General features: G+C 35.7%; 1 protein-coding gene and 1 non-coding gene across 5 annotated transcripts; one reads left to right on the top strand and one right to left on the bottom strand.

Annotated features, from left to right (window-relative positions):
- Nucleotides 1-369: 369 nt before the first annotated feature.
- On the bottom strand, nt 370-6,777 carry LOC114742088 (putative pentatricopeptide repeat-containing protein At1g68930). 4 transcript variants are annotated; one of them, XM_028930370.1, is made up of 4 exons: nt 3,834-6,777; nt 2,601-2,764; nt 1,971-2,121; nt 695-803 (listed from the first exon to the last, which is right to left on the bottom strand). In XM_028930370.1, exon 1 carries the CDS (start codon nt 6,437-6,439, stop codon nt 4,208-4,210), a length of 2,232 nt encoding a protein of 743 aa, XP_028786203.1. In that variant the 5' UTR covers nt 6,440-6,777; the 3' UTR covers nt 695-803; nt 1,971-2,121; nt 2,601-2,764; nt 3,834-4,207. The 4 variants fall into 4 exon arrangements, with proteins under 4 accessions (XP_028786209.1, XP_028786203.1, XP_028786196.1 ...); XM_028930363.1 differs by lacking the exon at nt 2,601-2,764; XM_028930376.1 differs by lacking the exons at nt 695-803; nt 1,971-2,121; nt 2,601-2,764 and adding an exon at nt 370-384.
- Nucleotides 6,778-8,364: 1,587 nt separating this feature from the next.
- On the top strand, nt 8,365-8,443 carry LOC114742115 (small nucleolar RNA R160). Its single transcript, XR_003739834.1, has one exon. It is a non-coding gene; the product is annotated as a small nucleolar RNA R160 (small nucleolar RNA).
- The last annotated feature ends 5,294 nt before the right edge of the window (nt 8,444-13,737 follow it).

Here is a 13,737-nt window from a genome sequence, read left to right as displayed (position 1 = left end):
TGAAATGCACATGACACAACAGCAAAAGGTCAGTTTCCCTCGTCAAATTTCATCATCATCCTCCACAGAAACCTAACTATAACTAGCAAATATTTTATCATACTGAAGTTTACAATTAGCTTCTTAGAAGTACTCCCATACAAACTGAGACAAAACCCTGTTTACATACTTACGTACAGGATGTACTGGGATTGAGGTCATACCTACATGATCGTGGACTGATGCAATATGCGGAGAAGATGGAGGCATCCGGAAAATATCTTCCTGAACTCCTTAACTTAAGCTCCATGGATCTTTCAGCCCAGTTTGACATGAAACGAGGCCATATTGCCCGTTTTGTTGACAGAACTAAATGTGATGATTCTTTTAAACTGCGTGCAATTCCTACCAGGAAAAGAGCCAGCATACTTTACAGAGATGATAGTATCACCAAGAGTCAAGCACCTTACAACTCCAGTAGCATGAAAAGATATTATCTAAGGAGTAATACACCTTCTGATAAATCACTTGAGCAATCACTGGCTGAACTAAAGATTAAAGATGGACACGTCTTTAAAGGGATTGTGGCTGCAGGGCCGGCTGAGCCTAGAGTATGTGGCTGTGTGCAAGCTCCTGTTGTCACTGACCAAGTAGCTCCATATGCGGCTATTGAAAATATATCAGTGCAGAGACTAACTCCAGAGTATAAGATTGGAATGGAACCATTAGTGAAAACAAAAACACCTCCAATGAAGGCTTCAGAACTGTGGCGAGATAAACCAGCTGTCATCCTCTGTCTCCGACGACCAGCGTAAATTTGACAACTATAACAGTAGACTAAAACATGAATGATCCACTCTTACAATTCAATTACGGTATATATAGTAGTGGTCAAAATCGTATGTTTCATCATTCAAAATTTAACAATTAGTCACAAGTTACAAAGTCAATAATATGAATCGCTTACTAACCAATCTTGAATTCATGAGATGGAAGATAATAAGGTGAAATCACACAATTTTATTATTCAGAAATGCGAGAATATAAGCAGCTCTTGAGGCATGTTTTATTGTCATTGTCTTGTATATATCTTAATTCTAATCTATTCAGTTAGATTTATTGTCTTAAGTATTTTACGCATATTAGAAAGACATACAAGCCATATCTCACATATTAAGCAATTTTTTACTTGTCATTGATTTTGATGATTTGATATGCTTTGCATTTTAGGATTTGTATATATGCTTTTTGACAGGCAATACATATATAATCATTTAAAAGCTACGACAACGACGATGACAACAACAATAAAAAAGAGGTTACCTGATTGGTTTAGCTGTCATCAATTTTCTTAGGTGGAGAAATAACAATTAAATCAAACCTCTCGGTTCTACAAATCTTGCATCCGAAATAATTCATTTAAGAGATCAATTTTGGTTGAATTAGATTAGATTGGTGTGGTCCAATCAATTCGAATAGGTTTTGAACACTTCGTAGGTTTCTGTCTATTGACAAAAGTGAATTATGTTGCTAATTATGCTCCTTAAACTTGAAAACAGGTGCATCATGTGTAGAGCTGAGGCACACCAGCTCTTTTCAAGAAAGCCCATATTTGATGCCCTTGGGGTTAAACTATTTGCAGTTCTCCACGAGCACATAGAGTCAGAGGTATCAGCAGACTTCAAACGTTTGTTGCTGGAATAAAATCTTCTTTATTTGACTTATTAATTGTTGTGGAGCAGGTAAAGGATTTCTGGCCCCGATACTGGGGTGGTATAGTACTTTTGGATCGAGGTAGGGATTTCTTTAAAGCTCTTGGTGGCGGAAAACTGCTCAAGGACAAGTTCATATCAGGATTTTTACTGAATCCCCGAGCACTGGCCAATTACAAGCGTGCAAAGGCCATGGGAATCGACAATAACTTCAAAGGGCAAGGTGAGATAAAGGGCGGACTCTTTATAGTAGGGAGTGGAAAAACAGGCATTGCGTACCAGTTTATAGAGAGGAACTTTGGTGATTGGGCACCTCTAGCTGAAGTCATTGAAGTTTGTAATCAGTTGCAGGTAATAGTTATTGGTTTCCTCTCGTACCATGTCACTGTTGCGGCTCTTCTAAGATTCTCTTGTACTAAATCTTCTGAACCTGATGCAGAAACAACGAGGTCAAATGGAATCCATGCAACCTTGAAAGGATTACAATTACAAAATTTACAATATGCTGCACGTGCATTCACTCCTTGTACTTCCTCTTCAGCAGAAGCAAATTCAACTTTTTTCTTTTTTTTTTGCATATACGAAATAATAATAGCATATGCAGTACATATTGAACAGATATAAAAAGCTCTCTGCATTTTTTTGTGGTTAGTTTTATTGCTGCTTTCATGTCACTTGTTGGTTGTATACTTTGATTCTATTTAACAAGTTTGTCCCATTTTCAATCGCTACAAAATATTTTTAAAAAAAAGAGACAAAAGAAAATCTGTGTAGTATTCAGTGAAACAATTATATCCGAATGAGAATAGAAACGTAGGGTAGAATAGCCAAAGTAGATTAAAATGCAAACAACAATGAGAAAAAAGAAATAAAAGAGTTCTCTGGCATTTGAGAGTTTAGAATCTCTACCAGGTCCAGATTAAACTTCTCCTCAGATACCCTTTCATTTTTCTCTTTGTATTCTTTTTGTTCTTTCTGCTATACACCCTAGAAGGCAATGACCCAATGGGTACGGACCCTGGACCCATCCTATTCCCTGCCAAGGGCCCTGATATTTCAATCAGCTATATGCCCTGTACTGGAAAGTAAGTATTTACTTATGTGATGAAAATATTAACACAGATTTTGCAAGGATAATCATGAACTGCTCAAAGAATCAGCTGAAGTTTATCTAACAATTTATTAAATGCACGATTTTTCTATTAAAGACGATGCCTTTGAGAGTTGAGTTGGACAATTGCACTCACATTAAATTTTCACTTATGCTTGTCAGAAGCTATATACGACACTTATAAAGGCTCTAAAATACTTCATCTTCAAGTTCTTAATTTTCTGCTCAATCCCTATGCTTGGAAAACGGACAAATGTGCATGAATGGCATAAAAAGAATCAGTTTATTGGGAAAATATTGCACAATCATAATGTTCCAGCATGATAAGATTTCAGTAACAATGACTTATTCTGTCTCCAACTAAGCAAAGCTCTCAGAAAACAGTTTTTTTCAGGAAAAAAATCGTAAAGAAATCTTTCAGGGTTAAAATTAAAGAAAAAAGTCACATTTCGTTTTTTTCCCCCTTCAAACGGAAAGGGTTACAACCTATAAGTTAAAAGACAATAAATTATACACAGAAATAGGATAAATTAAAATTTTGAACTTTCTAAATTTTGTTGACTGAAGAAATTGATGTCAGACTAAACTGTGAAGGATACCTCATGAGTTATAACCAGATCGCCAGAGAAACTTTGCCAGCCATATGATACCTAAACATCTTAGCCCCCCTTACTTTTAGCACACCTAAACAAGTATTATTACCCCCTACGTTATGAACCATGATAAGCACCCGAGTATTTTGTCTCACTGTCCATGCCAAGTACGGTGACAACTAAATTATATTTCCATAAATAGGTGTGAACTCCTACAGATTCAGGAAACATGGTATTTACTGATCCATTTATCTTTTGTCTTACCAATGTTACCTATATTTGCGGTTAAAGATATATTGTTTCAAGTTTTCTTCTAGTTTGATCAAGAAACGGCACAATTATCAAGTCTCAGTTTAACCATGCGTGCGCTTACATGCTGAGCTCACAAACATGAGAGAAAATTAGAGGAGATGAAGGAGGAAGAAGAATGTGACTTACCACAACATAAATAAATAAATAAATATGAATTGACCAAGTTACTCTTCTCAAGTATGTGTCACTTGGCTTTTCTGGTTAGATTATTAGAAACTGAGCGGCTGCTACAACACATGCTTCCGATAACTTCTGAAAAGGTCATACATTCTGCATTTGCTGAGTCTCCTCCTTCTCAAATCAAGATGGCTAAAAGCTCTAGATCAATAGCAGGAACCGTAGCTGTAATTTGGTGCTTTAAAAGACGCAGAAATGATAATTTCATTCATATCTTGAAAGTTAACCTCATAGGCCAATTCACAATGACTCCTGCAGTTTTCCTTGCTTTTCAAAATAAACTTCTTTAAACGTTGGTTAAATAGATGTAGGAATCGGGCCTGTCACCAGAAATCTCCACATGAGCAGGTTCCATCTTTAAACAAGTGGAACCGAGCAGCATCCCTCACAAGAATTTCCCGCTGGGTGATCTTAGATATATACTTGGTGGCATTGTGGCAATCCCCACAAACCCTGAGATTTTTTACCACACGTATGGGAAGATTAGGAGGAATAAATATCAACCCAAAGGCAATTGCAAGCTTTTCACTGTGGTGATTAAGCATCTTAATTTTCTCTGAATCCTCAACATCATGAAGAACAGAGTTCATATCAGGCACATATCCCTCTTTCAGCATTTTGTAATTCAGTTTTTCAAGCTCAGAATATATCTGATTTGAAAATGGATTTGACCAGTCATCAGCAGAGAAAATGTGCACTCTGTTCTCATATTTGATCCAGCTACATCCTTGTTCCTTTCTCAGTCCCTTGTCCCTCATTCCTTTTCTCAGTTTGGCAACTTCTGCCCATTTTCCTTTTGCAGCGTAGATGCTTGAAAGCAAGATGTAGCTAGCAGTATTATGTGGCTCCAACTCCAGAAGTGATTCAGCCGCCCATTTGCCAATTTCCATGTTCCCATAGAATCTGCAAGAGCTCAATAACGTTGCCCAACCAATTGCATCAGGACTGAAAGGCATCTGGTTTACAAAAGTTCGAGCTTCCTCTAACCTCCCAGCTCGACTGTAAAGGTCAATCATGCAACTATAATGATCATGAATTGGGGCAATCCTGTATTCTTTAATCATTGATTGGAATATTTGTTTACCTTTCTCTACTAATCCTGCTCTACTGCAAGCCGAAAGAACCCCAATAAAAGTAACTCCATCAGGTTTCAAACCATGGGCTAACATGCTTTCAAATAACCTGATTGTTTCATCGGCTTTACCAAATTTGGCATATCCACAAACCAGGGCAGTCCATGAGACTTCATCCCTGACACTCATTTCATTAAAAAGCCTATGGGAGTCTTCAACGCTTCCACACTTTCCATATAATGTAACAAGAGCGTTGGAAACAGTAATAAAGGAAAGTAGACCAGTAACCAGAGCTCTGCCATGAAATTGGGCACCCTCTTCTATGCTTGCAAGGTTGGCACACGAACTAATTACACTTCCAAGAGTGAAATCGTCTGGCTTGACTCCATCTTTTTGCATGTCACAGAAGACTTTAACGGCTTCTTCACTGTAACCATTTTGTCCATAACCCACCAACATTGCAGTCCAGGACACAACATTCTTAAAGGCCATCCTCTTGAAAACTGTTTCTGCTGCTCTTATGCTATTACACTTGGAATACATATCAACAAGAGCACTACCTACAAATATATTATCCTTATAGTCAGTTCTAATTATATATGCATGAACTTGCTTGCCTTCTTGCAAGGCGAGAAGACCTCCACAAGCAGTCAATACACTTCCAAATGTGTATTGATCCATATCTAAATTGTCCAATCTCATCTCTCTGAATAAATCAATTGCTTCTTTATTCAAACCATTTTGGGCGAAGCCTGTGATCATTGTCGTCCAAGAAATAGAATCTTTTTCCCGCATATCATAAAATAAATGCCATGAATCTCCAATCATACCATATCGTAGCAGCCCTGTTAGCATAGTATTAAACATAACCACATTCTTCTCAGGCATCTCCTCAAAAGCCTGCCTTGCATCAGAAATGAAGCCTGTTTTTGAATACATATCCACCAAAGGGCTTCCAACAAAAACATAGGACTGAAAACCAAACTTCACAATATGCCCATGAATCTGACGTCCCAAATTAACACACCCATGACTCGATGCAAGTATAAGCATTGTAGAGAAGGTAATGCGAGTTAAATTGTTGGATCCTTCCTTTAACATTAAATTATAAGCCTTCACTGAATTAACAATGGAAATGCCAGCATAACCAGAAATAAGCGAATTCCATGACACAACATCTCGGCTTGGCATTCTATTGAAAACAGCTACCATCTCAGCAATTTTACCTGATTTGGAAAAAGTCGAAAGGATAGAATTCCATGAGAAGAGATTTGGCTCAGGCATTTGATCAAACACTCGCTGCGCGTAGACGTTGTTGCCGAGCTTACCATAGGTACTAATGAGATTGTTTAACAGAAAGGTTTCCGGGGTTCTCAATGTTTTGATTATGTAGCAATGGAGCTTCTTTGCCTGGATGTGGTTCCGGACTTCGCAACAATGTTTCAGCAATGCGCAGTAGTAGTTAGAAGAAGACGATGACATATTTCTTTTGAACAATCCTGTTGCGAAATGAAGTCTGATATAAACTATCCAAGCGCGATAAAACAAACCACCTCTAATCCAAAAACATCATTTTTATTTTAACTTCAAAGTGACGGTGGACGCGTCTGATATTCTACTTAGCTGCACCGCCATGAAGAAGACCAGTCAGTTCATGTGTAGACACGGACACTTCGTCAGTCCCGCTCTTGAGCGCCAGAATAGACTTTAAAATTTTCTCCTAACAGTATCTTTACCCCGCCAGAGTCCACATATAAAAGCAAGTGAGCAGCTTCCGTCAAGGATAATCAGAGTAAGCTCGCCGAGCACCTTACGCCGACCTCCATCGCCGACACCGGAACCCGTCGAACTGCATCGCAGCACCGAACTCACCTACATAAGACGGGGAAGATGATGACCGTGAAATGAACGGCCACGATCGCGTCAGTTATACTAAAACAATGCCGTTTTGTCAAATCCATCCCTCGCTCTTCAAAACGACGCCGTTTCCTCTCTCGGCGATCTATTTCAGTGTATCCCTCCGCTTAGCGCATTGACGCCGTTTTGCAGAAAAGCAGGGCTCTGCTACTGTGTGTACTGGGTATAAATTACTCCAAAAAGCGCGGGAGAGCATTTTCGATCAAGAAGTCTGCTATTGTAAGAAGAATGTTAAATTGCTTCTGGGGACATTTTTTGTAAGAGGTCTGCAATTCCTTTTTCCCTTAACTTCTTTTTTTATATATGTCTCATCCTGAAATGCTTCCGGGGATATTTATCCATTTTGGAGATTGAATCAATTACAATTTATGCCAAACCTCATTCGGCTATAAGATATTCCCTCTTTGATTACTAACTAATGGTAATCATACAGGCATTAGTATGGTCGCAGGTAGCTCGTTAAAAAAAAAAAAAGTGTGGTTGAAAGTAACATCCAGGACCTTTCAAGCATTTTAAAGAATGAGAAATCAGTGGGTATGGAAGAATGGAAGCTTACCTCTGTTCTTCAGATGACGATGCCGACCCGGCCGACGGTGGGCAACGGCAAAGAGGACCACGATTGGCGACGGTGATGAAGACTTGGAACAGCAACGGAGGAACAGAGATTCCGCGTCCCCTTGGTTCTTGGCGCGCACTAGATTATAGAAGGTGGGCCCAAAGCATTTTTTTCATATAAGCTTATATTTTAATTTAATTTTTAATGAAATTGTATCTTCATTGAATGGGCCCAAAAGAATGTTTCCGGCCCACATAAATGATTACCTGTGTTAAATGGATCCTCTGATTCGGATCCCTGGAGCAATGAGTCACCTAAACCCTGATAAGTAGCGGCGGCGATTCTGTGTTAAGAGGTGAAGAGAAAGTTCCCTTCTATAAATTCTATCGAGGAAGTTTTCGTATTTTCAAGCTCAAAAATTGCTGAAGTAACCTGAAAATTTTGTCTTTCCATAAATACTTATTAATATTATGTGCAATGATCTTCTTGCTGAAGGCTTTTAAACAGGTGTTGCTGTTACTGTTACTGTTTTAGAATCGTTTGATGCTGTGTGTAGAAATCGTTTCTTCTTTCTTTCTTTCTTTTCTTCAGAGTTCTGCCAACACTTCGATGTAGAATCTGACTGGGTGACTTAATATGCTTGATTCCTTCTTTGTTCCGAGTTCTAAATAACTTAAATTGCGTGTTTGAAATGCTGTTCTTCTGCTTGGAGATTGCTTAACATGATAAAATTAGTTGAATAAGCACTGGCATGGAGCTTTGGGGTCCCATTTGAAAGGTTGTTCTGTGATTTTTCGTTTTTATTGTTTCTTTTGTAGCTGAGTACTCTATATTCTGTAAGAAAGAGAATAATCTCATTGAGAAAGATGGTTTCCTCTTCTTCTCGGGATTCACTTGTGAGTTTATCTTATGATTTGGTTTCAGCACAAAGCCAAGCAAAATGATGAGGATTTTTATGTCTGAATGTGATGTGGAATACTTGATCCATTAGCCTTCAAAGTTCTCTGATTGCTTTGCTGCTGTTGCTGCTACCATTTGCTGATCTAACGACTAATTGCTGTGTTTTCACACAGCTTGTGTGTGTGCGTGTGTGTGTCAAGTAATCTGCTGGGAAATTAGGCCTAGGTTTCTCTCTGTACAAGAGATGATCACTAATGAAAAGGGACAAAACCTTATATACGCCAGATAGTCAAATTGTTCTCACTATTTGATCACTGATGAAAAGGTAATGGAAGGGACAAAAGGAGCTCTTAAGTTTTCATTATTTCCTTAAGATGACATGGTTGTTATAAATTTTGGATTTCCCCAAAAAAAATTTCAAATTTTTGTATTATGTATGCTTTTGATTTATTATACGCTTGTGCATATTAGCTCGTTTGGCTTTTTTTTCGTCATTGATAAATGGATGAGGTCATGGAGGATCTCATATGTGAGTCTATCAAGTGAGGGCTACTGGGCATGGGTTCTATTCTTGGATTCCTTCTATATCTCACATGGAAGAAGCTAATTATGTGCAAGCACCAAATTTTCATAATCTGATAAGCTTTAATCTGTTAGATTATACGAGCATGGTGCAACAAAAATATACAATGGCTGCCATGGTTCCTTTATGCTTTATGTGTCTGGTTGAAATGACTGGTAAAGTAGAGCCAGGGCAGGACATGCAGAGTTATGGTTTGGTTTTGTGTCGTGTCTTTCTATATTTTGCATTAAGGGGTCAGGCACTAATAATCTGGAATTGCAAGTGAGATTAAACTTGCGATGATCTCCTACTCACAAAAAAGTTTCATGCGATTAGGCTATGAGGCAATTGGCTGTTTTGTGTCTTTCAATCTGCATTTAACTGCATTGGATTAGGATCTTAAAATTTTTGAATTGCGGCCAATAATATTGTGGCCTGGGCAGGAAAGCTTTTTTATAAATGAAAAGTTGCAAGTTTGATAGTATGTTAGTGCCTGGTCTTTAATAAATCAAAAAATATTCATCAATTGTGATCATATTGTTATCTATTTGTCTATATATGTATACATGTCATATGATATGAAAACTTCTAACAAGCTATGTAGTTAGGAGCTTTGAATAAAGCAGCATATTTTTCTACATGCAATGTTTTGAATGATTCTTGGCTACAATATTGGAACTCATTAGTTCCCCACAAATTGGTTTCCTGGTAAATACAATTCATGTCTTCTAGGAATAAATAATCAAGCAGAGCTAGATCTTTGATATCAATATGCTAGAACTTGCAAAAAAAGAACTTGCAAATCGTGGCTGTAGGGAAGCAAGCTACTTCAATTCGAGTTCCTGAGTTAGCTTATGATGCTATTAGCCCAGTTTGGTGAAAATTGATTTTAGAATGATCTAGATGTATTTTTTTATGAAAAATTTAATTGAACTTTTCTCAAGAAATCATCTGTGCTGTGTCTGAACTATATCGGATAGATTTTATAAAGGAAAAAAGACAGAAAAATGCTATCTTAATTTCATAATGACCAGAACATCCGCTAAATTTGCAAAATGCTATTTTGGTCACGGGAGACCAAATTGGCATTATTATATCAAATGAAAAGACTAAATTGTCTTTTTTAAATATTGTTTTTAAAGTATCACAGCTCTACTGGTCAGTCGGTTGTCGGAGCTCTGACAATGGCAGTTACTAGAACTCCGGTGATCGGCAGACAATTGGTCACCGGAGTTCTGTTGGTGGGGAAAAAATTTTTTGAAAATTTTTACAATTTTAGTATAACGGTTAATAACTTTTGTAACGCTATTAACAATTTCAGTACAACAGTTAACAACAGGTTTTTTGAAAAATTCAATAAGTTCTGGCGGTTGGAAATAAATTTTTTGGAAAGTTTTACAATTTTATTATAATAGTTAATAACTTTTGTAATGTTATTAACAATTTCAGTATAGCAGTTAAGAACAGGTTTTTAGAAAAATTCAATAATTAGATTTTGGAGCTCTGGCGGTTAGAAACAATTTTCTTGAAAATTTTTACAATTTTAGTATAACGGTTAATTAACTTTTGTAACGTTATTAACAATTTTAGTATAACAGTTAACAACAGGTTTTTTGAAAAATTCAATAAGTTCCGGTGTTCGGAAATAATTTTTTTGAAATTTTTTACAACTTAATATAACAGTTAACAATTTTTGTAATGTTATTAACAATTTCAGTATTACGGTTAATAACAGGTTTTTGAGGAAATTCAATAATTGGATGTCGGAGCTCCAGCGGTCGGAAATAATTTTCTTAAAATTTTTTACAAATTCAGTATAACGGTTAACAACTTTTATAACGCTATTAACAATTTTAGTATAACAGTTAACAAGTTTTTTGAAAAATTTAACAAGCTCCGGTATCCGGAAATAATTTTTTTTTTAAATTTTTAACAATTTCAGTATAACGGTTAACAACTTTTATAACGTTATTAACAACTTTAGTATAGCAATTAACAACAGGTTTTTGGAGAAATTCCACAATTGGTTGTTGGAGTTCCGACATTTTTTTTAAAATTTTTATAACTTCAGTATAACAGTTAACAACTTTTGTAATACTATTAATAACTTTAGTATAGCGGTTAACAACAGGTTTTTGGAGAAATTTAACAATTGGTCGCTGTAGCTCTGATGGTCGGAAACAATTTTTTGAAAAATTTTTACAACTTCAATATAATGATTAATAACTTTTGTAACGCTGTTAACAATTTCAATATAGCGGTTAACAACAGGTTTTTGGGAAAATTCAACCATTGGTCGCCAGAGCTCCGGTGACTGGAAACAATTTTTTAAATTTTTTTTATAATTTTAGTATAACGATTAATAATTTTTATAATGTTATTAACAATTTCAGTATAGCAGTTAACAATAAGTTTTTCAAAAAATTTCAAAAAGTAACATTTTTATAATTTTAATAATGTTGTTAACAAGTTCTGTAACTCTATCAACAACTTTAGTATAGCATTTAAAATAAGTTTTCTTAAAAATCCGAAAAAATGGCATTTTTATAACTTTAACAACTATTTTTTTTTTGAAAATTTTTACAATTTCAGTATAATGGTTAACAACTTTTGTATATCTATTAACAATTTTGATATAACAGTTAACAACAAGTTTTTGAGTTTGTTAACGGCATTATTGAAGTTGTAAAAATCTTTTTTTTTTAATATTCGGAAAGACCTGTTGTTGACTGCTATACTGAAGTTGTTAACCGTTATACTGAAGTTGTAAAAAATTTCAAAAAAATTATTTCTGGACACCGGAACTTGTTGAATTTTTCAAAAAACCTGTTGTTAACTGCTATACTAAAGTTGTTAATAGTGTTACAAAAGTTGTTAACCGTTACAGTGAAGTTGTAAAAATTTTCAAGAAAATTGTTTCCGACCGCTGGAGCTCCGGCATCCAATTATTGAATTTCCTCAAAAACTTGTTGTTAACCGCTATACTGAAGTTGTTAATAGTGTTACAAAAGTTGTTAACTGTTATACTAAAGTTGTAAAAATTTTCAAAAAACTTATTTCCAGCCGCCGGAACTTGTTGAATTTTTCAGAAAACCTATTGTTAACTGTTATACTGAAATTGTTAATAGCATCACAAAAATTGTTAACCATTATACTGAAGTTGCAAAAATTTTTTAAAAAAAAATTTTCGACCAATGGAGCTTCAGTGACCAATTGTTGACCGGTCACCAGAGCTCCAGTGATTGGCCGGCCAGTAGGACTGTGATACTTTAAAAACAATATTTAAAAGGAAGGGCAATTTGGTCTTTTCATTTGATATAATAATGTCAATTTGGTCTCATGTGACCAAAATGACATTTTGCAAATTTAGCAGATGTTCTGGTCATTATGAAGTTAAGATAGCATTTTTCTGTCTTTTTTCCTTTTATAAAATTAGCTTAGTCTAACAATGATAATTTTAGTTTAGTCTACGTAATGAAAACCCTAAAACTACTTTTTTTTTTTTCCAACTTTGAAAACTACTTATGGTAACAATAAAAATAAAACGAGAATGAGAACAACAATTAACTCCGATAATGAAAAATGCCAAAGTACTGATAAAGGCAAATATCCTAGAATTATAATTAACTCATAATTATTTCTTATTCCATATCGCATCAAGTATAGTTTTAGTTATTTATCTTTGAAACTCTTAAAACTGTTGACAAAAAAGAAAATAATAATAAGTTATTGAATTCTAATAAAATATTTTTAAATGTTAATATATTAAGTTCAGTTTTTAAAATAATTATGTTACTAAAAAGAATGCAAGACAATTATAATTAGTATAAAAAGTTATCATTTAAGATTAATAATTTTAGAAATAAAAAATTATAAATAATTTTTTTAAATATTAAGAGACCAAACTGAATTTGACAAAAGATATAATGTAAAGGTGTACCAAGCATCCTAAACTATTTTTTCAAGTGTTTTTAGTGTGCTAAACTAATTTTAGTGCATTTAGTATCATAAACTAATTAAAATAATGTACCCATATTCTAGGCTGATAGAAATATTATATTTGATCATTAACTCCATGACTTGACTCAAAGTTGATATCAAATGTCCTACATGACAGACACAGAGGTAGCTGATGAATATCTTCTCTGCTGAGTGCCGTCGACACGGCGACTTTCGCTGAGCTTGAAGCCACCAATATGCTCTCCACACACCTCCGTGAGTTCTGCTCCTCTGCCCACATTCTCTGTTCGATAGAGTCGGCATGAACCTCTGGAAAGCACAATCAAAATGGCAACTTCGCTATGTATCAAGATCCCAAAACTTCACAAATTGTGGATCGGGCCAAATTGGCAAAGGTAACTTGTCCAAAAACTACTCTCGGAATCAGTTCCTCAATGTTGAGTCAAAACAATTTCCGGCGTTACAACCAAGGCTACACTGATCGCAAAGACAACTTCCGCAGCTACGCCTCACAAAGTGAGCAGTGGAACAAGACTTCCACACCTACAGAACTGAAGTCATCGACGGAGCCAATGAGTTCAAGCAGTACACTGATTCAGTCAACGAGTTACACCTCCGATTCACCTTACACTCCGATACCACTAATGTGAGGACCCAATCGTCCTCCAGTTATTTGAAGGAGTCAAACTTTGGGAACTAAACCTTCACCAACTATGCCAAGAATGGAAACAGAGCTCTCAACGAGTTCAACAACTACTAGGCACATTCTAACATCATCGAGTCTAACTTCACAAATTACGACAAGACTAAGAAGGCAGGACTGATAAATTCAACAACTACAGAAATAATATGAACACCCCAAATAATAACTTAAAAAACTACGGA

This window comes from Neltuma alba, unplaced genomic scaffold (assembly GCF_004799145.2).
Source record: "Neltuma alba isolate B1F8T4 unplaced genomic scaffold, ASM479914v2 tig00000613_pilon, whole genome shotgun sequence".
Classification (NCBI taxonomy): domain Eukaryota; kingdom Viridiplantae; phylum Streptophyta; class Magnoliopsida; order Fabales; family Fabaceae; genus Neltuma; species Neltuma alba.
Note: the sequence above shows the minus strand (reverse complement) of the source record. Positions and strands in the feature narration are given on the sequence as shown.